The sequence below is a fragment of the Nelusetta ayraudi genome, unplaced genomic scaffold (genome assembly GCF_046127955.1).
Source record: "Nelusetta ayraudi isolate G7.1 ecotype Tasmania unplaced genomic scaffold, CSIRO-AGI_Nayr_v1 ptg000020l, whole genome shotgun sequence".
NCBI classification, from domain to species: domain Eukaryota; kingdom Metazoa; phylum Chordata; class Actinopteri; order Tetraodontiformes; family Monacanthidae; genus Nelusetta; species Nelusetta ayraudi.
The window spans coordinates 2,170,672-2,195,852 of record NW_027466070.1 but is presented as its reverse complement, the minus strand read 5'-3'; the positions used below and the strand labels follow the sequence as shown (position 1 = coordinate 2,195,852).

Here is a 25,181-nt window from a genome sequence, read left to right as displayed (position 1 = left end):
AATATTCTATCAATACCAAACACTTAGCAATCTTTAACTTAGAAATAATTTAAGAGATTCATTTAAAGAAAAATATATGAACACTTAATAAAGGTTTTCACTGTATAAGTCTGGTGTGTTTGTTTTTTTTTATTTATTGTGGTGTTTAATCATATTAATTATTATAGCTTGACTTGTGACTTGCATCTAACTTAAAATCATATGAATCACACAGTTTGGGTATGAACGTGTCGTTAGAAGTTGGAATGGAATGTTGTTTACAAGTTTAATACTTCACGTCCATTTCATTTACTCGCACTAATATACTTCCTTTAGTCCAAATTCTAGGTGCACAGCTCACATTGTGTATTCTAATCTCAAAGCGTGTGTGTATTTGACAACCCCCCCCCCCTTGTTTAAAGATTATAAAAGCTTAATTGTTTCACTTCGACTCGAGACTTGGCTTTCTTCGTCCAGGTCACATGTTTAGACCGCCACAAAGAAATGACTGTCGATGTGGACAGAAACTACAGGGGAAGGAGTGAAAGTTAGACTTGTTTTTATATTGTGTTTTGGTATAATAACGATATTTCCCATATTCATCTATTATTATTAACGTGTTGCAATAAATGAACGACTGTCCCTTTAACGCACACGCTAGCGCTTTGACGCTACTGGCGAGAGAGCGTAGGATTCAAACACGCTGGCCCCGCCCCTGATGCGCAGGATTCAAACACTCTGGTCCCGCCCCTTGATGCGCGTTGTCGCGCAAACAGGAAGAACCGAAGGCGACCACAACAACATGGGAGCGCCGCAGAGTACACTGGCCCGGTGCTCGCTGTGCGACGAGCAGACCGGGAACCCGGTCACCCTCAAGTGCAACCACAGCTTCTGCCAGCGATGCATCGGAGACCTGTGGAGCGTCAACCCGAACGGGCCGTACCACTGTCCGAAGTGGAAGTGTAAAACCTTCTACCACACTCTGCCCTTCGACAGCAGCCTGATAGGCCACCGGCCTCCCGCCAACAAACGTTCTGCGCCGTCGTCTCGCAGCGCCGCAGGTAAGCGTGACAACAGCCCCCGGCTTGACGTTTTGTCTCCTGGTAGAGTGATGGGACTGCTAGCGACGGTACGCAGCAGTGGCAGTCTACGCACTTGTTTAAAGCGATTTCATTGGTGTATCCGTGACCACCTGACATATCCACGCTCGTTAGTTGGCTTACTTCAACAAGCGGACTTTATACGGTTTACGCCAGCTATTGCTAGCTTGATATGCTAACATATCCTTAGCGAACTCGTTATTCTTGTGTTTATTGTATTTTTGTTGTGAACTTCGAGGAGCTGTTTATATTGTCTCATTTTTTGTTTATTTACGTGCTATTTTTTTAATGGAAGTTTTACGTTTAGAGTCTGGAGTCTGAGGCTTTTAGAATTTTCACTCCTTCAAGTTATTCTTCCCCATTAAAGATTATATTATAATATTGATAAGATCTTTTTATGCTTCGGCCTTTGGTTGGGAAAAAAAATCATCATGTGATAACGTGCAACTGAATTTCTTTGGTTTCACTTTCTCCTAAAGCCACTGCCAGTAATAACGATCAAAACACACTTGACCCATCACTGAGGAGGCCTTCGCTCACCAGCAAACATCTGGGGAAGAGAAAAGCCAGCACCCCTGTGGTAGAACAACCTGAGCCAAAGCGATCAGTTGCTGCAACCCGTTGGGGGGAGGTGAATGATCAGGAAATCCCCAGCACATCAGTGTCAGGATCCACTGCTGATGCACCTGCGCAGTCGACGAGTGTGGATAAGCCCCAGGGAGGAGAAGGAGGACAAGGAGGAGAAGACCAAAACTCGACGCAGTGTGACCGTGGCGATGGAAAACCCTCCGATTGTACCTCGGACGGCACAACAGCAGCTGTGACTGAGGCCACACCTACTGCTTCCGACATTTTCCTCGTAGACGACATCTGTGATGAAGTTGATTTATGTGATGCTCCTGCTGTTGGGACGCCCAAGAGGAACGCACAAATCACTGGAACAAATGCATCTCCGGCCAAACCTGCCTCACCTGCCTCTTCCAATTCCTTCCCAGCAGCCACGACTCCCCGTAAAGATAAGTCTCCGGTGCCCCTTGCTAACAAATCACCGCCGATGTCCAATAAGAATGTTCCAACTACTTCAGGATCCCCACATCGCGTTGGCTTCCCTCCCAGAGCGGAGGTAAAAAATTCTGGCCCCGTGCCCTGCCACTACTGCCCGAGAATCGGCTGTCAGTTGGCCGTCAAGACGTGCCTGGTGTGCGGAGCGTCCATGTGCACGGAGCACCTGCGTCCTCACCTGGACTCCCCCGTCTTCAAGAGTCACACTCTGGTCCCCCCCGTGGAGGACATCTCCAGCTGGAGGTGCCAGGAGCACCATGAGATCAACCGCATATACTGTCGGCAGTGTGGAGAGTGCGTGTGCACCGTGTGCACGGTGATCGGCTCGCACCGTGGCCACCTCTGCATCAGCATCAGGGAGGCGGAGAAGGAGCTGAGGGTAGGCAGAGACTTTTTTCATACCAAAAAATTTCACGCTAAATATTTATCCTTTATTTATGTTGCTGGCTTCACTTTTCAGTGTGTGTCAGTTCTTTGTAATGTCACAAAGAGCACTGATACCTCTTCGGTTTGTGACAGCACCTCTAGTCAGGACTGCTGTGTGGGAGGTCCCACACGGCATCAACTTCAGCTGTAAGGCTAAAAGACAGAGAGGCTAACTGCTGCTTTCCTGAGAACCATGGAGGTTTTCTGGACAATTAATCACATGAAGCTGCTCCAGTGTAGTCAGGGATGAACACAATTTTAGAATTTGGTAAATTGTGCCGCCTTTACTCTAGTTTAAAGCGACGGGATTCTGACTGATAAGTTGTTCTTTTCTTTCACCCTCAGGGCAGCCTGGTAGAGGACATCAAGAAGCTGCAGGAGGCTGAAGAGCAAGTGAACAACAGGCTGATGGAACTCACTCAGAAGAAAGAGAGCGTCAATGTAAGAGAATCACAAAACTATGACTAGCAAGTTGCAACCCACGTTTTATTTCTCCCTATTGATACAAAGGCTAATCTGTGTGCGTGGATAGAAAAAGAGGTCACTGAGGGTCACACAGCGGAGCTTTGTACAACCATGTAATACAAACTTTTGAAATGTAGCCAGAAAGCTGCAGCATCCAGTGGACAGTGAACTGCTGGCCATGTTTAGTCACTGTGCTGATTTCTACCGTCTGTCCAGGTGGTCCTGCGGGAGGCCCGCGCTGCCGTGCAGCAGCAGTACTCGGTCATCCGGGAGGCTCTGGACGAGGAGGAGCAAACGGCTCTTCAGTGCGTGTCCAACGAGGAGAGCAAGGTGCTGGGCAGCCTGGGGGAGAAGCTGGGCCACCTCCGGGGCTCCCTGAAGTCCATCCAGCAGGGCCTCCACGTCCTGGAGGGCCTGGCCGACGCCAAGGGCGACAAAAGCATACAGGACCAGGCCTTCATCGTGGTACGTGTCACGTCAGAAGAGAAGTGAGTTTTAAGGCGCGAGGCGAACGCAAGGGCACAACTTAACCTGTTTGTTCTCACTCTGGCATTGCAGGAATACAGCAAGACTTCACACCTGTAAGTCAGCAAACACTGTTCTTCTTTTGCCACTGGGTTTCCTAGGTCATTAAGATTTCACTTCTGCAAGGTGTTCCTCAGTTGATTGACTTTCCAAGCTGTGCCTCTGTTTTCCAAGGCCTTCCCCTCACCTCTTTACCAGACAGATACATGAGATAAAGCCATGGGATTTAGAAAGTGGTCCATCTGTTTGAGTTACTTCACTTCTGCCCCCTTTTTCGTTCCCCGAAGATCTGCTTTTATCCGTCTATATACCTTCAAGGGTCCTGTAGGAATATAGAAACATATATTGTCTGCCTGTGTGCTCTGTTCTCCCTCACCAGGGCTGCCAACACGGGAAGCTACCTGGACCAGCTGGAGGCCCCGCAGGAGGTGAACGAGGCCAAGCTCAAGTGTTTGCAGGAGTGGACGGAGAAACGCCTGGACTCTGTGGTTATCACCGTGCCGGGCAAAGACAGAAACTTCTACAGACTGCACTGTGAGGCCCACCCCTCCCTCCTGCAATCACCTGTTTTCATTCCCATCACTGATGAATCACAGCTAATTAAACTGGAGCACTGTGAGCCTTCCGACGGCTCAAAGGTGACGTTTTTCAATCAAAGTTCTCCTGGAAACTCTTAAAAAGTCTCTTTCTCTCTTTCTCTCTCTCTCTCTCTCTCTCTCTCTCTCTCTCTCTCTCTCTCTCTCCCTCCCCCTGTGCAGACGGCTGCATCCCCACGCTGGACGAAGACACGGCCCACCCCAAGCTACAGCTGTCTGATAACAACCGGACGGCGAGCTACAGCGAGGCGCAGCAGTCCTACGGCGAGCACCAGGCGCGCTTTAGCTGCTTCCCGCAGGCGCTGGCCGCTGGCTCCCTGTGGGGCGGCTGCCACTACTGGGAGGTGAGGGTGTGCGTGGACGAGGGCCGCTGGAAGGTGGGGGTGTGTGAGGCCCAGATCGAGAGGAAGGGCCAGCGGGACGGCTCGCGGCTGGGCTGCAACTCGTTCTCGTGGTGCGTGGCGTGCGACAGGAGGCGGGTGGAGGTGCTGCACAACAAGGCGGCGGAGGCCGTGGCGCTGGCGCCAGCCGGCAGCCTGCAGACGGTGGGCGTGTTCCTCGACTTCGAGGAGGGCGTCCTGTCGTTCTTCAGCGTGACACCAGAGGGCAGTCTGGTCCTGATGCATTCCTACAGGCAGGTGTTTGCCGAGCCTCTTTACCCAGCACTGTCTGTGTCCAAAACACAGCTGACCTTCTGCGACCTTTTCCAGCCTTAAACTCACTCACTTGAGCTCAACCGCTGACACACTATACATGTATCGCCGTGCCTTTTTTTTTTAAAAAAAAATCCTGGTAAATGTTTCTATCAAGCTTTTAAATCCTCCAATTTCTTAAATTCTTTCTATTCGGTTTGACACTGAAAAATAAGCCTGCTGAGTTTCTCATGTAGATCTGAATCGCTTCATCGTGTGCATGTTAAAGCACTACTGTGAAACCTGTGGATTCCTGACTTAATTGTGAAATGTTCAAAAAAAAAAAAATGTTTCATTACTTCTTTGTACCAAATTTTATGCTATTAAAATACTTTTCAGTATAAAAACCTTCAGCCTGCCTGTGTCTGTGTACGAAGTGTGTTTCGTGACGTGCGTTCATTATTTACTCCTGACAGGACAGGACTGGTGCAGCTCTGACTGACGCTCTGCGTGAGGCGGTGAGTCGTTGGCGAGGAATTGTGCTGCCTCCTTAAGACATTCACAGCCAGCTGTTCAATGACAGCTGTGAATGGATGTCGGCTGGCTGGCTGGCTGGCTGGCTGGCAGGCTGGATTTAAACCCACTGGGACTGACGAGAGAGGGGAAAGAATACTTTGAAGTTTGCTGCAATAATGAGGCACCATGTTGTTTTTCTACCTTAGAATTGTTTTCATGTTTAATGGCCTCATGAGGGGAGGGGGAAGGGAACCTCTGCCACAGTGACAGCACCATCAGCTGGCCTCATATTGGACTGTAGCAACACCTCCAAAGAACCTACCTCACTGTGAGGCAGCGTCTCACCACTCACCAACATCAGCACCCTCCTGACAGGAGTCATTCTATTGCAGAATAATAGTACAGAATATAGTATTCATTTATTAAAGAAAAATAACATTGCTCTATCTTAATCCAACAGCAAACGTAAACCCCACTATTATTACAAATCATCACCCTATTAAAGTAATGGTCCAAGTCATTTTTTTTTTTCAGGTTTTTGGGAAAAGACAAAAAGAGATGGCCAGCATTATCAACAGATGATTTAAGCAAAAAAAAAAAAAAAATGATTTAGGCCATTATTTTAACAGGGCGACGATATTGTTGCTGCCTTATTCTACTGATGTCTTGAGCGCTTTAAAGGCACCAGAATTCTTCCCACTATCATCCTTCTTTTTCCTCGTAGACGCCAGTGGAGCGTCACAGCAAGATTCATTATCCAGGAAACCCTTCAGATCTCTACTAAATAGCAGATTGATTTAGCCGACACCTGGGCGAGGTGCCACTGCCTTTCTGTGATATCACAAAGTGCTTATTTCCAGAATTGAGTTATAGTCCATTTTCTAAGGGGATTTTCTCATTTTGGGTCAAGATCTCTGACAGGATAGGGACACAGATTAGCATTAGAACACAATGATGAAGGGATTTAAAAATGTGGGCTGGGTGATGGTGGGGGGGGGGCATCCCACCAACCCGCCCATCTGATACCTTCTTCGGCTTCTTGCAGGCTTTCAGCCTTTCTCCTCATTACAATGACATGAGAACGAGCTTCCGGTGCCTCAGATAGCCCCAGTTCCTTGATTATTATTATTATTATTTTTTCCCAGTAATGAGCCCATTAGTTTGTTAATACCCAAGGCAACGGCTCCGAGCGCCTGCCCTCGTGCATAATGAGACGCACTTGTCTGAGGTCGTCGTCCGTCTGATTGTTTGTTTGTTTTTTTGTTTTTTGTTCGTCACAAAGACTGGAAATCCATAATGATTATGTCAGAGGCGCGAGGACGCCTGATTGCGACCAAGAAGCTGCATCTCTCGCACCATCAGGCGCTCACCGGGAGCCAATCAGCGGGCAGCAGAGGGCGCTGTTTGCTTTTAAAGATCGATACTTCATTAGAGGGAAGCCGAAGACTGCCGCCCAATAATGACTAGCCAAGTCCCGCCTCGTTTGTCACCTGCTGAGCAACAAAGCAAAGGAGCAGCTGGTGTCATTAGCAAAAGAATCCCTTTTCAGCTGAGAGTGAAATGGCATAAGTGGAGGCCGAGGTCAGAGGTGCAGCGGACACTCGGCAGTCAAGACCGTCCGTCTCTTCTAATGCCCCGGAATGTCACTCAGTCCTCTTCGGTGGATTATGTTGTTTATCCCCCCCCCCCCCCTCCCCATCCTGCAGACGTAACACTAATTGCGATACCCAGCCTGTGTCTGAAACACGTTAAATAAATTCCACCGTCAAATACACAACTCTGTCCCTCTTTCTCAGTTTCATTCAGTTCCATTCAAAGAGCTTTATTGGCAAACTGGCGACTCGTCCAGGGTGCCACCCTGCCTTCGCCCTATGACGGCTGGGAGAGGCTCCAGCGGACCCCCGTCAGCCTGACTGAGCTCAGGAATAAGCGGGTGTTGAAAATGGATGGATGGACGGAGCTTTATCAGCGTGGTAAACATGCACTGACGTTGCCGTAGCAAGTGATGCATGCAGTGCAAAAAGTGAAATGAAAGGTATAAAAAGGCAAAGTTGCGTGTTAGAAACCTCCCCTGGTCTCGTGCCAAAGCAGCCGGTGACTGTCGCTGCTGCCGGCGCCCTCTGGCTTTGAACGGCAGCCAATCGAGTTTGCATCGGTCCGTGGGAAAACGTGTCCCGGGGTGACCTCAACCTCTGTCCTGGGTGGTGGGTCGGGTCAAAGCCACTGATGGCACTCAGAGCTGAACAGTCCTGCCCTCATGACCCAAATCTTCTTTTGTGTCAGCAGTCTGCAGTGACAAATTAATGGCACAACATATTTAAACGACTAACTAAGTCGGAGTAACATGATAATGTAAAGGAGGCTATATTAACAAGCACTACCACCCTTTCCTTGGATAATGTTCCTGTATCAGTATTTTTTTTTTGCTGCCAGCAAAAGGATACACACGGTTTTGGGTATCCGCACTTTGTGATGTCACAAAGGGGCTTTTAAAACCCAACACACTGGTTGGAACACGTTTGTGTATGGTAGATGTTAGTATTCTTTATTTGATCGTGCGTGTTTCTATCTTCTTTTGTTGTAGAGCAGCGTCAGGTTTTGCTGCAGGCTGTGAACAGAGGACTCACCGTGCTGTTCTTCTTTCTTGGAGAACTGATCAGGTCACAACTTTGCACCGTCAAAAATAAAGACGCGAAAAAATCATACGGAACCCACAATGCACAAATGAGCTCAAAAGCTAAGCTAAGCTAGGTCAGCGCTGCCGAACGCCTCCTCGGCCTCTCGGAGAGTTCGCTGAACTGCTTTCCTCAGGTGAGGTTCTCACCTGTCAGAGCCAGGTGTCCTGCCGGGTTCCGGTTTGGGGCGCTGGAAAGCCGAGATGGGCCGGTTATTGAGTGACAAGACTATCACCTCCCGCCCTCCCCCAGCCCCGCCGCCGCCCGCACCACCTTTCCTGGGACCAATCGATGCGGCGTGCTGCTGCACTGAGCGTGCCTCGTGACTCCCAGGACTTTCTCCTCCTTCATCGCCCCTCCATCAAACGCTGCCGCCGCCGCCGCTCCACTGATAAAAATCCAATTTAGCGGAAAAACAGATGTCCCGGCCGCCTGGCCGGCCGCTCGCCCTCACATGATTGCTGTTTGCAAACGTAGGCACGCAAATAGGATGTAGAGTGAAGAGTAGTGCACCATGTAATTCAAGCTCTTGAACGGCGTGCAATTATGTACGGGATCCTTTTTATATGTTCAACAACATTGTCCCTCAGTCACAATAACACAGCGACGTTTTCAGACGAGCTGCAGCATCTTATCCAGCCTGCCTGTCTGCCTCTGCCTCTGCCTGTGTGCAACTCTCTATCTGTCGTATCTTTATTTATATTCTTTATTTCCTTCTTTATTCATCTGTCCGCCCTCGTGCTTTTGCCACTCGCTGCCTCTGCAGGAATGTCAGGGTGCAGGGTCGACCGCAGACCGCAGAGCCTCAGGAAGTGACTGGTCAAGGACGTGTTAGCGAAGAGGATTAGCGCCACCGTCAGTGGAAGCGCTTCAACCCTCGACACGTAAAGCCAGTTGTGGGAGTCTCGGGGGCCCCCCTATGGTCTCAGGTCCGCGGTTTTAGCCTCACATCTCACGATGTCCTCCGAGTGCACGTGCCTCCGCATGAAATATGTATCTGGAGGGCGAAATTCAAAAACGCGGTCTAATATTATCACATCTGACGATGATTGACGCTTCACACCCTGGACAAATGTCACAGTGGCGACACAGCGGAGGTCATTAGCATGCCGGCTAACGTGAGTTTGGCGGTCTTCTGCACTCTTCGCCGAGGCGGCACACGTCACGGTGCGATCCAGCTGGATCTGGTTCAGGAGCGATTGAATATTAATGACGCCGCCTTTTCCATTTGTGGTCAAATTTGCCGTTGAAATGAAAATGTGGAGGACAAACAGAAGAGCAAACGTGCCAATCAGCCCCTGGAAAAGGCAGGCCGGAAGGAAACTCCTTTTATGGAAATCCTGGTTTGCACTGAAAAATCAATGCTCCGCTGGTCTTCACTCAAACAGCATTGTGAATCCCTCAAAGTGGCCTTTCTTACAGCTGTTACGTATACATTAGGGCTCAGTAAAAGAAAAAAAAAAAGGTCCGGATCAATAAAGTCCACGGTGGCTCTGTTCCATTTAGTGCGAGGCCGTGACTCGCTGTGACCGGAATACAGCAGCAGGGCCTTGATTAGCACGACTGGGGGCACCTGTGTTTACACCAGCGCTTCTTCAGGGCGATAAAGGTCTCCCGTCACCTCCTGACCTTCTCTCTCCCAGTGTGTGTGTGTGTGTGTGTGTGTGTGTGTGTGTGTGTGTGTGTGTGTGTGTGTGTGTGCAACCAAACCTACAGATTTCATATTTATATTTCCTTGACTTTTTACATCTTGGAGACATTTGATTAACTTAATGCAGATCCACCAGCCAGATGAAGCAATTTGTTTTTGTTCTTTACAGTATTTTTACTTTATAAGCTCCATAAATCCACCAAATCGTTGCAATGAGGGAATGTCCTCCATTCTATGTGAGCATAGTCAAAGAATCTGAAATAAAAATGATTACATGAAAATTGCTTCAGTCATATTTCACATTTTTCTCAATTAAGTCCGGCTTTGATACCACGTAGCCAGCCAATAACAAACCAATAACAATCTCCCTAAGTGTCAATACAGCTGGAGATGTTTGCAACATCACTCACAAACGAAAAGCGGTGCTGATTCCTCCAGCAGGTGAACGCAGCTTCTCCTCGCTGCTGCGGAGAGCAAACAGGGACCAAACTAAACAACTATCATTTTATTTCTGTGATGATGTTTCAAGATAGATTTGATTAGACGGTCAATAAAAGGTTTGACCCCAGGTTTGGCCCTGTTAGGGGTCCCCTGGGAGCCTTTCTGCTGTTCCATTAAAACTGAAGCAGGTCATTTATTAGTTGTCTTTGTTTGTGCGCTTCTGCCCACACTTGTTTTTCTTGACATGTAGGTCTTTCAAAATAAATTGAACAGAGGAAGGTGTTTGTCAGAATCGTGAACGGCAATCACAATTCTTCTTGATATACAGAGAAGTGACAGAGTGACTCTGCCGTTAACAAGAGGCCCTTTCGCCAGTCAGCCCATCCCAAACAAACACCCTGAGCATGGCACTCTTTCTTTTTTTGTTACATGCACTTTTCTATTAATAGCCGAAGGATGAAAGAGTTTAAATTTAGTTTTTCGCCTCCTCATCCCCTGAGTGAGTGGCCCGCTGTGACCTTTTGCATTTGCGAGAGACGATCCTGGTCTTTAAAATAAACCAAATGTGAAGGGAGCCGTGTCGGATCGGAGCAGCTGCTCCGGCAGAGCACAGTGTTCATTGTGTCTGGCTCCTCCTGCACCCACGCCTTCATCTCTGCCCATCCACCCAATCTGCCTTAATCAGCTGAGAGAACTGTGAGTCTTGGCACATAAATATTGAGTTTCCCCACCAAAGCATGAACCCCGTTCCTCTCATCTTGGTTTGAAACTGGCGTGTTTGTTTGTTTGTTTGTTTGTTTGTTTGTTTGTTTGTTCATCTGACAGGGACAGTGGAGACAATCACAGTTACAGGTTTGCAGCTGATGTGATGCATATAGAGTTTACAGCGGATGTTTATTCTCAACTCCAGGCCTCAATTGGGCTTTTCCACAACGTTGCAGAGCAATATGAAATATACATCGATGATAAAGACCATACCATACAATTCAATAATCACTCCCTCTCTCCCTCTCCCACACAACAATTCTCTTCCTGGTGGTGAACATCTTGAAATCTCAGAGGGACTTTATTTCTGAATTCCAGAGTTTTTTTTTTGTTTTGAAGAAACAAACAGCTCGTGACGATGGATGAGAATGAAGCTGATGCTCCCTTTCTCTATCTCTCTCTCTGTCTATCCTCTCTCTCTCTCTCTCGCTCTCTCTCTCTCTCTCTCGCTCTCTCTCTTCTTCCTATCTTTCCGCCAAGAGGAACGAGTGCCGCCTGGATCCCCAGTTTCAATTTGTGCCAATCTAGGAATCAGTCAAAGATTCTCTGGCACTCGGATCAATATTTCAAAGCGCTCTGAGTTATGGCAGTTTTTCTGTTCTCCTGCTGTGTGGATGACGCAAAGGGCTCGTGACAAAACAAAACGCTATCGGTGTAGCAAATACCAACATTATCCAACAGAAATCTCTCTGATATTCAGCCCTGTTTTTTTGTTTAGTTGTGTGTGGGCGTGCGTGTGTGTGCGTGCGTGTGTGTGTGTGTGTGTGTGTGTGTGTGTGTGTGCGTGCATGTGTGTGTGTGTGTGCGCTTTAGACATTTACCTGCAGCCTCAAATGTCACCGCGGTTGCTCCGGACAACCTGGAGGTGCGCAGACACTCGAGTGCCGCGAACAGAAGGTGCTCAGTGAGCAGGAGATGAGGGCAGCGGGCTCGAGACACGTAAAAATTGGCTCCTGCATAGTCAGGCATAAATATTGCGTCCGTGCGGCAACCAGTTCAGCTCTTTCATTTCCTGCTGCTCGTCTCCCGGGGGAATGTTTCTCTGTCCCCGCTGACGACAGGGGGGCTCCGAGGTTTTCCAGGCAATCTAGGCGCTGGTGTTTGTGCCCGCGCAGTGAAACAGCACTGGCTGTGAGGCACGTCGGTCGCCTTTGCTTTTAGCGGCCGGTTACTCATATTAGAGCCTGTTTACAGGTGGGATTGTGTCGTATTGCAGGTATTTTATTTTTGCAAGGCTGCTGAGAATTTTGGATTCCCCCCCCCCCCCCCCGAAGATTCACTGTGAAATACAGCCAGTGGCGCAGAAGGAAGCTGTATTTTTCTGTATTTTGAGGACTTTTTGCCAGGAAAAAATACAAATTGAGCAAAACAACACTCCAACAATCCTCGATGGGTTACAATAGCTGCACTTCCATTAGGTTTTTCACAAAATAAAATTTCGACAAAGTTCAATTGCAATTCACAGGAGTCTCCATTGAATGGTGCGAAGCGCATAAGCCGCAATTCCCGTAAAATCTTGTCCTGTGAGACCCACGTTTGGGGAGGGTGGAGGTACAAAAGTTCTTGTATAAATCTGCATTTCGATGTTGTTTGCTATCGAGAATGGTTGTTATATTTTTCTCTTTCATTGCTTGTAAAAAAATATATTCCATCTCCTCCTCCGTCCAAGCATAACGCTCCGTCTTCACTTGAAGTGACGTGTAAGTGTGATAAAAAGTGTCTACACTTTTGCGACATACCTCTATATCGATACGTCTGAAAAAACGCCTCATGAGAGTGTAAAAAACTTTAAGCGATATTTGAGAGGTTTTTCGAAGTTTCTGTGTTTCCATTCCAAGTTTTTATTGCAATTTTTAGGTTTTGTAGGGGTAATGGAAACGCAGCTAATGACGGCAAGAGTGAAATGTTTGTGTGTTCACCCAGCAGAGTCTATTGGCTCTGGCCTGCAGTCCATCCCCTCAATCCATGTATTGCAGGGCCAACCAGCGACCTTTTGACAAAGGAGGAGGCGGGGCTATAGTGCAAGAACAGGAAGCTGCACCATGTTTGTAAAGAACTGCTGCCATGTGGGCAGTTTTATCAGAACTGGCAGACTTATTTATAAAAGCAAAGAGTGACAGTTTGGTTGAGTTCAGTTACACGGTTTCCCTTGGCATGCGGTGCTGACGTCCTTCAGGCAAGGCCACTCACTGCCGATGGCCAACGCACTGGAGCCGATGCATGTGGTCCGGCTTGCCAGGTCGGGTTCAGTGGAGTCTGAACACTAGAACGGGGAGACACAGACACGGGGCGACGTTTTCAGAGTATTTATTTAACAATGGATAAGTAGGGCAAGCAGCGTGTAGCTCTCTTATGCTGTGAAAGGCGAGACGAGCGGGCTGACTGTGTGCAGTGGGAGGCAGGCTTGGACGGAGCAGGATCATCTGAATCTGGAGGTCAGAGCTATTTCCTATTCCTCACTGAGAGCAAAGGACCTTCTGGCCGGGAGTGAGCAGGCAGGGCAGCAGCTGAAGAAGAGAGTCCAAGTGAGGGAGATCATCTTGACTGCAGTTGAGGAGTAAAGGGTTGTGGTGAAAGGGGTCCCAGTATGACAGGGACCCCCTCTCTGTCCCTGTCATACTGGGACAGCGAGGGGTGGGTTAACATCGCTGTCACGATTCACTCTGGATGTTTTTTTTGTCTCGCAATGGAAGAAACCTTGAAAATGAATGTGAATGTTGTTTTGTGAGTCCCAGACACACCCATGGTGTCCTCCCATCACTTTGCCTCCCGTCACCTCCTGCTGCCTCCAGCCGCTCGCTCCAATCTCAAATTCAGTCTTGCGGCGAAATAGGAGTCGTGCCTGTTTCCCCACAGGCAGCTGGCTGGTCACACCTGAACACGCACACCACACACACACACACACACACACACACACACACACACACACACACACACACACACACTGGCCTGACTTTCACTTCTATCCACATCTGACACTGGCCTGATCCTGACTAGTGCTCTAAAGCAGAATGTCTCTGACTTTCAGTCTCTTTAGCGAAATTGATGCTTTCTTCTTCTTCTTCTTCTTCTTCTTCTTCTTCTTCTTCTTCTTCTTCTTCTTTCCTCTGAAGCACTTCGTTAAAAGGCAGAGTGGGCGGCGTTTCCACCCTAATGCCTCTCACGAGTGCCGTCTCGATGCATCGTGCATGTTTTTGATTTGGAAAAACAAGCACTTTTCAAGTGAAACCCTTCACTTTACGGTTGCGCTCATTCGAAGTGTCTATCCGTGTTTTCAAAGTGAGTGCTGTAAGTGTGCTGCCGTTGTCGGCGGCATGTGCAGGCCATTAGCATGTAGATGTTTTTCTCAGAAAACATCTTAATATGGGGTGGCGGTGAGTTCAAAACAGTTGTTTGTGGGAGAGTTAAGTTTTGAGAAAATCGTTTTGTTGCCTTGAAACAAAACGATGAGTATTGAAAGAGGAAAGGCAGCGCTAGGTGAGTTGTTGCTTCGACTCTGACGAGGGGGCACACTTCCATGTGAGCTCCCACACGTCTTTATTTCGGTGGCCGAGAGTCCTGGCGTCCAGCGGGCGCAGGGCAGAGAGTGAGCCGGGCTCTCAGGTTCTCCACTGATCAGAAGGAGCAGAGACGGAACACTCAGTTCACCTCATCACATTGACAAGACGCTCGCCGTCAGCAGGATAGAGGAGGTGGGGGGGTGGGAGAGAAAATCAATGTGTTCCTTTAACCGAGGATGTCTTTGATGAGCCGAGGTCACTCGGTCATCTCATGTGGACCCAAAGACATTTGATGATCTTGATACAGATTCACCTGTCTGCACACTGTGTAACGTTATTTTGTTTGCATTCAACTTGATTTGTCCCTACCCGAACTCTGTGTTCATCGCCTAGTTTTTCACATAACACTGCACTTGCAAGTATATATGATACACGCCGGTGAACCCAGTCCCGAAAGTCTCGGTGCCTGGACTCCACCTCCACACCTGAGTTCAAGACACAGGACTCCAACTAAGGTGGGACCTTAGGACAGGCACTTTAACGGTCATCAACAATATATACAAATCTATTAAAACTTGGCTTCAAGATGCCTTCTGGTGTGATTTGGAGCTTTATAGATTAAACTTGATTGATGTGTAGTGTTTCCTGAAATGCAGTTCATTTACAAGAAGTTGGTTCTTTATTTTAACTGCCTATTCTTCTACCACTGTTTCAACGGGAAATCGCTACCGGCCATTAAATACAATGCGGCCACAGTCTGATGGCCGACATGACATGCTAGCTGCACTACTTCCACTACCTACCACCTATATGGCATCCATTGGGTATGCAAACACTCCACTGTTATCAATATTGGACAATTGGACGTATAAATTGGACAATTGTATGTAAATAATTGGACCCAGTACATGGCAATAATACTTAAAATGCCATAAACCTCTGGATGGGAACACACTTTGCCGACTGATGCAATTTGAAATATCAAGTATTGAGTAACTGAGTCCACAACAACAACAACACCTTCCGTTTCCCCCATCCGTGTTCTGTATTGTCTGCTGATATGTGTGAATCACACCTGTTTCCCCACTTGGCAGTAACCAAGATGGATTTCCTTTTCCCCCCGCTCGGTGAAAAATAAATCTCCCCTCGGTGGTCTCCCGGAATGCATTGGAATAGTGAATGTCCCCCTTATACCGTGAGCTACGTTGAGCTTTGGTCGGCATGAGGGAATGGTTTGTCGTGGAGATTAAGAGGCAGAGGCTGCTCTCCGGGGCTAAGCTGCCTTCATGTGTGAGGAGGGAGGGCGCGCTGAGGAGGAGATTTAGCTGCAGGGAAGTGGGAGGCATTCAAGCAGTCAGGATTAGATTCGTGCTTGCAGCCGCTCATGATGGGCTGCCACATCACGCAAATGTTGCGCAAAATGGATAGGTGAGCTCGTCAGCACTGAGGTATAGAGCTGCACACCTGTTTGAACGTCGGAGCAACGTGTTTACATTTGGATACAGGGAGCCAAGACAGATGAGGTAGCGGCAATGCTAGGATGTATACAAAGGGAGGGGTGAGCTGAGTGCATCAGATGATAGGCCAGAATAAGACACTGTCAGCAAGCAAAACAAGCAGGGTAGAAGAAAACAAATGAATATGGAATCCTACCATTTAGGCACAAAGTTGAAACCACTTGCAAGCAAAGAGCAAACAGAAAACCACAAATGCAGCCCAGAAGAAGGTTAGAGGGAAAGAACAGGGGAGGGAAAGCAAGACAGTTGGAAAAAAAAGTATCATCAGTGGCGTGAGGAAGATATCAGAATTCCCCAGGCTGGTCTTTTCAGCAGCACGGAGCTGAAGCAGTAAACTCTCCCTCCCTGCCTTCTTGCTTTTTGCCTGATGCCAGAACGCTGCCCAGGGAACTCAGGTCATGTGGCTGGCCAGGAGATGTGTGTGTGTATCTGTGTTTTGCTCCATTACACACATTTAACTGAAGAAATGTGGTTGTGTGTCCTCTCTGTCTTTGAATTCAACAGACTATGCAGCAATTGTAGTAAATTCAAAATATGAAAACCAAAAATAAACCTCAGTCTAAATGTGTGATCCGGGACCTGAGACAGAACTGAGAAGGGCTGCAGTGCGGATCAGTGACTCTCGAGGTCTTCTTCTTGATGCCAAGTGGGACACGGCACTCGTTGTTGCTGGATGTTTCCAATTTGATGCACCAAAAGTCACAGTCAGTGGTTGCTGGCGACTGGACAGAGACGCCTGAGGTCACATGAGACAGTTCACACTCTGACAAGGTGGCGCTGTGTTTGCAGGACATTTTGTTATTTCCTGGTGGGGCAAAAGGGGGCACGAGACCCACTCACAGAGAGACATCCTTGTAGTCTTGGCTGAAAATGCTGCACGTTTTCATTATGCCATGCTGCCCATGATGGTATCGGGCATAATATGTGACCTTTGAAATTATATTTGTGTTCTCTTCAACATTTTTGACCTCATTAATCTTGAAGTTGGACCTGTGGCCTTTTATTTTGAATTCCACCACCACTATTGTACAAGCTGGAGGCCAAAATGCTCCCAAATCTGGTTTAAATCCATGTTTGGGTTAATGATTTTCTCCGGCTTTGAGCAAATCAGAACCAGCTTCTCAAAATAGCTCCTGGCCGAGGGGGAAGATGAGGAATTTCGATAATACCTGGAAGAAGGGTCGTCATTGTTTCCATAAGAAAAGCAGCTTTGGAGCCAAACATTTAGTTTGGAGAGCCACTTTGTGTCTGAGCCTGTTTCCACCTGCCCAGTGTGTCTGAACAAACCAAATAGAGTGATCCGGGATGTGGTGTTTAGGATGCAGATTTGCAACTTGCTTGTTTATTCAGTTACTTGGGAGGACATCAATCTGGCCCTGTTTTCTTGTAAAGCTTTAATTACCGGTTATTGAAGGATTAGCAGCTGCTCTGCAGTGCAGTGAAGGGAAAAATAATGGTTAATCTCAGAGTAAAGGGTGAACGGAGGAAATTATTAACTAACCGGCAGTGTATTCGGTCAGTAATGCTGCCTGCAGGCGCCTGCAGGCTGCACAGTTAAAGTGCAATGCACTGATACTTGACCTTTGCCTTCACCCACCTAGATAGAGTCTAGTGGAGTGGGAGATTCCTGCCCGTCTGTAAGTAAGCAGCACAACAGGTGACTTTGCCTCATTCTGCTCTCTCTCCCATAAGCTAAAGCTCTATATGTTTACATATAACAAAGTCGCTGCAGCTGCAGCCAGTGTCTTTGAGTGCAGTTGGAAAGTCACTTGTGGAGTAGTAGCCATTTTTACTCACTCTTGTATATAGTCAAGATGAAAATTGCAAAAGAGAAAGAAAAATGTCATGAATTTCCTAATACATATTACAATATGTGAATAAGAGGATTTATAAGCAGTCCATAACTGACCCATATTGGAATAACAGTGTGAAAACCATATTCTTTAGAGACAGTTTGCAATTTTATTCTTGTTTTCTTTTTTTTTACTTTATCAAGATGGCAAAATGCACTGCCTGTGGTTGACTCCATCCTCTGAAACTGTCTCGTTCTTGGGTCCTTCCAGACCTTCGGAAAGAGCAACAAAGAATCCGATGGCTATAAACAGAAGGCTAAATATCATGGGCATAAGCATTGGGCAGCATTCAAGCAAGTCTGTTGACCAAGAGAGCGGGATGAAAAGGATCTGAACACGGATCTTTAAAAAGAGTATTTAAAAAAAAAAATATATATATATATATATATATATATATATATATATTTAAAAACAAAAGGTAACAGAATACTGCGCATTAGAAACCTAGATTCAGATTGTGGTTTCTTGACGGTGGTTGAAGAGCGGCTGGTCCAGTGAGTGTTTTCGTAGATGGATGCTGGATTCGATATTGCCCTGACTGGCCAGGCTTTTCTATTTTCTCATATGTACCGCTCCTCTCCAGAGAGCTTTCATCTCACACTGGTTGTTCAGTGTGTTCTTCCCCGCATCCTTCACTCCTGTGCAACCACTCCATTAAAGAGAAGTCCGGCTGCGTGGCGAGTTGCAATGAACACTTGTAGCAGCAAGAACGTAGAAATAAACTCGCTGGTGTCGCCACAGTTATTCCATCCCATTGTAAATCCTACAATCTATCTCGCTATCTTGAAAATATATATATATTTTTTCCCCTTTGTTGAAGAGTTTCTTTGAAGGACATTTTTCAGAAAAATGATTAGAAATTTAGAAGAAAAATAATTTCAATTCAAAATCCTGCAGCGGAAAATCTGATAAAATACATATACAGATGCAAGTCAAAAGCGCTCATCCATCACCATTGCAATTTATGAGATGTTAAGAGAATAGGTGATGAAATAAGAGACGTTCCCTTGCACGTTTTTTGACAGCTAAAGGTAATTTTCGATTTCAAACCTGATAAGCGACAAGACACTTGGGATGGCAGGAGCGAGCCACGATTGGTTGCTGCTGCTTGGAGGCGGAGGACGAGCGTTTGTCTCTTTGACAGGTCTGAGTGTGGGTGAAGACAAAGCACACATGCCTCCCACATACCACACATTCCTCGAAGGCCATCTATTTTCTTTTCCTTTTTTTCCCCCCTTGTTCACGGCTCAAAATTGTGACTGGTGCGTGTTTATGTTGCCCACAGGCTAAAAATGACACGCATTGAGACATGACAGGGGTACGTGAAAACATCACTGTCTCGAGGCCCCTGGCGCACCAAACAAAATCAACCTGTCAGCGAGGGACCATGGCGATATTATTCATAAAATCATGAGCACCATCAGCATTTCAATCTGCGCGCTTGCTTATATCACGGCGTTAAAAATCCGGCCCAGCCAGGATTCGGAACAGCAGATGGGCAGGCTTTTCCACACTTTCAACTAAGGTGTGTAAGGTGTTTTTTGTTTCGTTTATTTCCAATTCACTGTTTTTCTGCCGTCGCTTTTTCTTCCAACGGATGGATTTTTCCACTTGTTCCCCCTCAGCATTTGCATTACATCACCTGGTATAAATAACTGACCTCCTGCACCCAATACCATTACGACCAGTGGCCCCTTTTCACCCAGCAAATTATCTCCCATCATCCTGCCACATCCACCCACTGCAACTGCCGCCTCCACCTCACATGTTGTTGTTTCTTCTTTAATGCTGAAATCTCCAATACGGTGAAAGAGATGATGCGCTACAAAGTTTAAAGCACTACAAGTGCAAATAATGCTGGGGTATGGCTACAGCCAGACAAATGTGACTCCCATATTGTTTGACAGGTTAGACACATAATGAAGCTCTCTCTGATTTCTGATACCTGAATGGTTTCAAATCAACCTTCCCCCGTCTCTAGATTATTTTTCTGCCTATTATCAAACTATATACAAAAAAAATGCCTTGGCTCCACCTTCATTTTTTTGTCCCCTTCCAAATATGTAGAATATCAGATAATGCATACATTTTAGTGGACGGCTAAAATTGTCATGGTCCGTTTTAGTGTTTCCTGTTTTATTTTGAAAGTCTTTTCTGCCCTTATATTTTCATCCTGTCTGTTACTCTACATTGACACTTCTTGGTCAGTTTTGCCTCAGTTGAAGTTCTCCGATTCAGGTTTGTTTGATTTCTACCCTTGAGGACACTTTGTGTTTTGTTTTGTTGTTAAAATATTTTTTTTTTCTCCTGCAACCAAGAGTGTATCTGCTTTTGGATCCTGCCGCCAACGCCTACACCCCATGCCACAAAAATACAAGGTTTTAGCGAGAGGGTGTAAACGGGAGAGCCAGAAACGCTGTTTTCTGGAGATCCATACAGGGTTTGGGGTTGAATAAACGCTTGAGTATGTTCTCCTAAAGTCTGGCAATACAAAATAAAGTTCTGAATATGGACCTAACATGACCAGAAGACGTAAAAACATTGTGCATTCAAATGTTTTGATTTTTTTTTTTTTTTTTTGGGGGGGGGGAGAGTTCCAGTGCTGACCCAGTTTAATCACAGAAACAATGGATTCTGACACAGGATCCGTGATGAGTTTTCCCTTAGCGTTAATAATTACAGTGTTCCATCATCACTGTCTCCTGTCATCACTCAAGACAAAGAGTCACATTGAAATTCTGTCATCACTGCTCACAATTAAGAATGTAAAAATAGCAGCAATAATTGGAATAAATCAATTCCTTGTGTTTCCCCTTTTTTGCACGGAAATAATTGTGTCTAAATTGGACTGAGGGAAAAAATATAGAACCATTGACATACTGAACGTGTCTTTGAGAAAAAACCCAGTATGTTACTATGAAGCTGTTGCGTCTAAAGGGTGATTTTCCCCTGCAGCTGCCACCCTCTGTGTAACATTCCCTCCCACACCTTTCATTCGGCATATGCCAGTAAATCCTCAGAGGTCTTTCCACTAACACTAATTCGACACCTCTATTCAAAGCTGATGCTCTTGTTTTATTGCCACCTGCGTGAATATCCTTGACGCTTTCGAAAAAGAAATTGGCCTGGAAAGTGGCCCCGACTATTTTCCCCGAAAAGACAAAGCAGTTGAAATAAAAGGGATTTCACAGACTCTTCTGCCTGATGTTGACACAGCCTGGATAAAAAGCAGCTCCCGTGTTCATTCTTGAAAGAACAGACTCACGTTAAAATACCTCATATCCCAGTCTGATTGTATGTGGCAAAGCTCTTTTGATGTTTTCTCTTTGTGCTTTATTGCACGACAACAAGCATGTACATAATGTATGACACTCAAAGGTGTCTGACAGTTCAGATTCTGTTTTTTCTCACTCACAGCAGCCAACATTCCACGAACTGTCCAGTGTGAAAGAGACCAATTGAAATACACATTTATCTTCTTCTGCCTCCAAGCAAAAACAATGTCACATGTCACAATGTCACATGGCAGTGAAATGCTGGTGTCGCAGAAGCCAACGTGATCGTGCAGTATGAAATGGAATAAAGTGGAAACAGAAATTCTTGTCGGGAAAGAAGCCACATATTTAGCAGTGAAACAACACAAGGACTTCTTTTTACATTCGATTTTTTTTTTCTCCAAAAAGCACAGAAAGTTGTAGTAATTTTTTTTTTTTAACAAGTACTGTTGTTTTACCTTACCGCTGAGGCCCATCAGCAATGCTGAGGCCTCCAGTCTGCTGATTGGCTGACTGCATCTGCACGCCTCTATAGAGAGAGAGATGTATGCAATATGCCATGTGTCATGCCTAGCCAAGGTCTGTCGACCCAAACGTTCTGCTAATACAAAGACAGAGAGCTGAACAGTGTGTGGGAGCTTCTGTTTGATTCGGGAGTACATGTGAATTTTCATAATTAAGTAGCTGCACAGTGCTGTGTTTTCCTTTGCTTGGTGTTTGTGGTGCCGAATATTAAAAAAACAACAACAACAACAACAACAACAAAAGTGTCATTTGGTCTATGTTTCTCTTTCAATTCATTCTGTGTTCTGGCTTTCTAAGTTAACTTTTTTCCCGGGAAAAAGATAAGCCCAAATAATTTTGTCCCGACCCACCCCAAAAATACAATTTCTGCCGACGCCACAGTCGGACAAGACCAGGGCGCGTTCACAGTTCATCGTGGGCACCTAGTCTGCTCATTACGGTAGTGTCAGTGCGGGTTGCGCTGCGGCATTAAGAGCAGGTGATTACGGTAACTTCCGGCTTCTCGGGGATTGTTTAGCGGGGCTGCTTGCTGCTGCTGTTGCTGCTGCTGCTGCGGGCTGAGGAGAGGAGAACGCACGGATCCACGCGGCGATGTTCGCTCACTCCGTCCACTTTGCTGCTCACTCGCTCTCGTGACGGCTCCGGCTGGCGTCTCACTCCGCGAACAAACTCCGCGCAAGCGCGTTCTGTAAGTAAGTCACACATTGATTGTACGCTCCTCCGCTTTTGTTTCTCATACGACTGCGCTGCCCGTCGGTAAACTTGGCTGATTTTGTTTTGTCAGCCTCCTCGTTGCTCCTTGGCGGTGTTTACGCACCTCTTTCCCCCCCCCCCCCCTATCTCCCCCCTTCTTCCTTCGAATTGTTTGGCGCTGAGTGATAAGGCAGCGCGTGCCCACGTTGGCGTCCTTTCCGACGGTTAAGGATGACCGTTAAAAGGCGAAAACTTTGCGGCAGATGTGGACAACGGCGCCTAGATTATTGCCCCGGGCGTCACAGAAAAAAAAACCCGTCGTTTGTCTCCTCGAGGAACCTCTCGGGTCTTCGGTGTCCGAGCTGCTTCCGCGCGCCCCGTGACTCTGTAAAACTTAATTTTACAGAGTTAGTCGGTCAGTCAGTTAGTCAGTTAGTTGGCTAGCTGGCGAGCATCGAATTGATTCTCCACTGAAGGAGAAGCAGCGATGGGTGGTCGGTCAGTGGCGTTCCACGCACGTTTTTAAACGACCTCTTCTGCTATTTCCTTGGGGTGGAGAAAAGAAGATCCACGTGTTGGCATAATTGGCTGCTCAATTGTTTTAGTAGCGTGAATTAGAGCTGGCCAAAGCAACACCAATCTGAAAATTAGTTTTATGAAAACGAATTGTTAAGGTGTGCTTTTTTTTAAAAAATTTTTTTTTTATTATTTTAATTTTATTTTAATAAAGTGATTCACAGATATGTACTGCAGTATTCATATTTAAAGGAAAACACACATTGTACACTTGGCCTATTTTTCTTTGTGTGGCCAGTGACGGTTGAAATGAACTGTATGTTTAAAATAGTTGCTATTTCCAGTTGGGGATGGGGATGGGGGGGGATGAATCATTTGGTGGGAACCTTCGTCAAGCCTCACAGCTCAGGTTAGTGGTTGGTGTGTCAGGACTTGTCCCGGGAGCAGTTCGGCCACGCTACAGCTCTCGCAGAATCAACAGCCTTTCTTGTCTCTGCTGTTAGCGGTTAACGGTTGTTGGAAGAAGTGTTGACCGAAGAGTATTGATGGTGAATGCTTGGTCATTGAAAGGCTGTCATTTCCCCTACGACAAGCTCAACCTCTGAAGTCCCTAAGATTAGATGTGTTTTGTAGAGACTTTTTTTTTCTGCTAGTAGTGGTGGTGTGACACCGTCGCTTGATGTGCCGTGTATTTACATGCCCGTGTTTGTCATACTTTGAGCATTTCGACTCATAAAATCTTCTAAAAATTCAGCCCAAGATTGTGCCTGGGGGGAAAACAGAAGCCGCCAGAGGATCAACAAGGAGCCTGTGATATTCTGCTCTGTAGACAGACTATGCAATACAAGAATATAAAGCTGTATGGAGAGACCAGTAAGGTTTTTTTTTTCCTCCCTTCGTGTGAAGCCTTGAGCTTTATTTCCACAGCAGCAGCCACGGAGCTTCTCCCTAATCAGAAATCAGTGTGTCATCGATGTTACACGGACAAGCCGAGTGCGTCCACGGTGGCTGAGGAAGAAAGGAGGACGAAAGCAGGCGTGTCGGTGTTGACGGTGTTTTTTTTCAGTCTTGTGGATTGTGCACAAGGTTGCTGTTGTGTGAGGTGGCGGTAGCTGTCTGGGCCGCGGCTGTGGCTCTGTGGTTGTTGCTGGTTTACCACTTTTGTGTTCATGACATCCGTGTTCAGCCCTCGAGACCTTTTGCACCAGCGACACGGTTGTGCTCTTTCCTTCTTTCTTTTTGAATGCGCCGCTAGCTCTGGTCTAAGGGCTCAGGACCGGCCTGACGTCGACCTTTCGGACTGTGTCCGTTTTCCCACGAGCCCTTGTGACTGCAAGATATTTTCACCTCTGCCAACCTTTTCAGCGGTTCAAGTCCATGTTGACCAACAGGATGTTTGCTACCTGATCTTTTTTTCTTTACCATTTTCAAAAATTGTTACATAAATAGGGACTCGCCTCCTAAAAAAAAAAAAAATATTAGCATCCAAATGAATTGAGCAAATATGAGAGAGCTGCTGTACGCGCCTGGCAAGTGGTGCTGTAAGTCACACATTCAGCAGCGTCTTTAGTTGTGTCGCAGTTTTGGCCAGTTAACCCTGGTTTTGTCTGGGCATCACCTTTTTAATTTCCAGCAGTCCTCACAGATACATGTTGTGATGCTAAATGTTGAAGGATTGTAAAAATACCCCTATGTGTGTGTCGCGTTAACTGGCTGACTAACAAGCTGGGCTGCCTATATGGGGTGATGTTTTTACAGCCCCGTAGTAAAACAGTTTAATGACGCTCCCGAAGAGAAAAAAAACAACTCCTGAATGGAAATACTTGTATTTTTAACTACAATGTCTTTCAGTGTTATGGTGGTGTGTCAGATATGGACTGAGTATTTGGGTCCGTTTTGGGGGAAACTGAGGATTGCTGTGTGCGGAAGCTGGACTTGGATCATTGTTAATATGTCAGGCACACAAGTAGATGGGTGTGCATCACAGTGCGATTTTTGTGTAAAAAAACGCCGTCGGGCGGGCGGGCGGCCAGGGAGCGGTGCCGAGGACTGCCCTGGGCCGTCCCACAGGTCCCTCACACACTGCTGGCGTGCTGCATGTTGGGTAGCTAAAGCAGATGGTGACCGCCTTTTTTTTCTTTTGCCTTTTTGCCCTCAGTGATTAATTAACACTTCCTCCCTTCAACTTAGTCCTCAACCACAGTCAAAATGTAATTATTGCGAGTAGCTGGCTGCCTTTCATTGGACCTTTCTTTTCACTGCGTCCTTTTCAGCTCATTGAAAGCATGAGAGGTTTTATTTATTTATTTATTTATTTATTTCCTGCCTGGGGCAACATGTTGATGGCTCTTTAAAGAGTGGCTCCAAAGGATCCTTACATCAAGGCTTCCCCTCTTATGTAATTGTATTTGATGCCCAGAGTGTTGCGGGATCCTTTATTGTGAGGAATCTTCAAGTGTGTGTGTGTGT

At 46.6% G+C, this 25,181-nt stretch overlaps 3 protein-coding genes across 4 annotated transcripts in view; 2 read left to right on the top strand and 1 right to left on the bottom strand.

Moving 5' to 3' along the window:
- edc3 (enhancer of mRNA decapping 3 homolog (S. cerevisiae)) overlaps positions 1 to 25,181 on the bottom strand; it is a 237,940-nt gene that overhangs the window by 428 nt on the left and 212,331 nt on the right. The window lies entirely within an intron of this gene.
- Positions 729 to 5,198, top strand: LOC142888901 (E3 ubiquitin-protein ligase TRIM21). Its single transcript, XM_076027391.1, has 7 exons — positions 729 to 1,040; positions 1,559 to 2,520; positions 2,913 to 3,008; positions 3,249 to 3,497; positions 3,591 to 3,613; positions 3,937 to 4,091; positions 4,316 to 5,198. The coding sequence occupies exons 1-7, from the start codon at positions 734 to 736 to the stop codon at positions 4,867 to 4,869; spliced, it is 2,346 nt and encodes a 781-aa protein (XP_075883506.1). The 5' UTR covers positions 729 to 733; the 3' UTR covers positions 4,870 to 5,198.
- LOC142888900 (tumor protein p53-inducible protein 11-like) overlaps positions 21,943 to 25,181 on the top strand; it is a 29,562-nt gene continuing 26,323 nt past the window's right edge. The window contains exon 1 of one of the 2 annotated variants that reach the window (XM_076027387.1): positions 21,943 to 22,191. The gene's annotated coding sequence lies outside the window, so the exon portion shown is untranslated. Of the gene's footprint in view, positions 22,196 to 25,181 lie in introns of both variants that reach the window. The other variant, XM_076027389.1, reaches the window with a different exon arrangement.

Coding starts and splice junctions, on each gene's coding strand:
- LOC142888901 (XM_076027391.1), top strand. CDS start 734: ATGCGCGTTGTCGCGCAAACAGGAAGAACCGAAGGCGACCACAACAAC. Junction 3,498..3,590: donor AGGACCAGGCCTTCATCGTG/GTACGTGTCACG, acceptor CTGGCATTGCAG/GAATACAGCAAGACTTCACA. Junction 3,614..3,936: donor TACAGCAAGACTTCACACCT/GTAAGTCAGCAA, acceptor CTCCCTCACCAG/GGCTGCCAACACGGGAAGCT.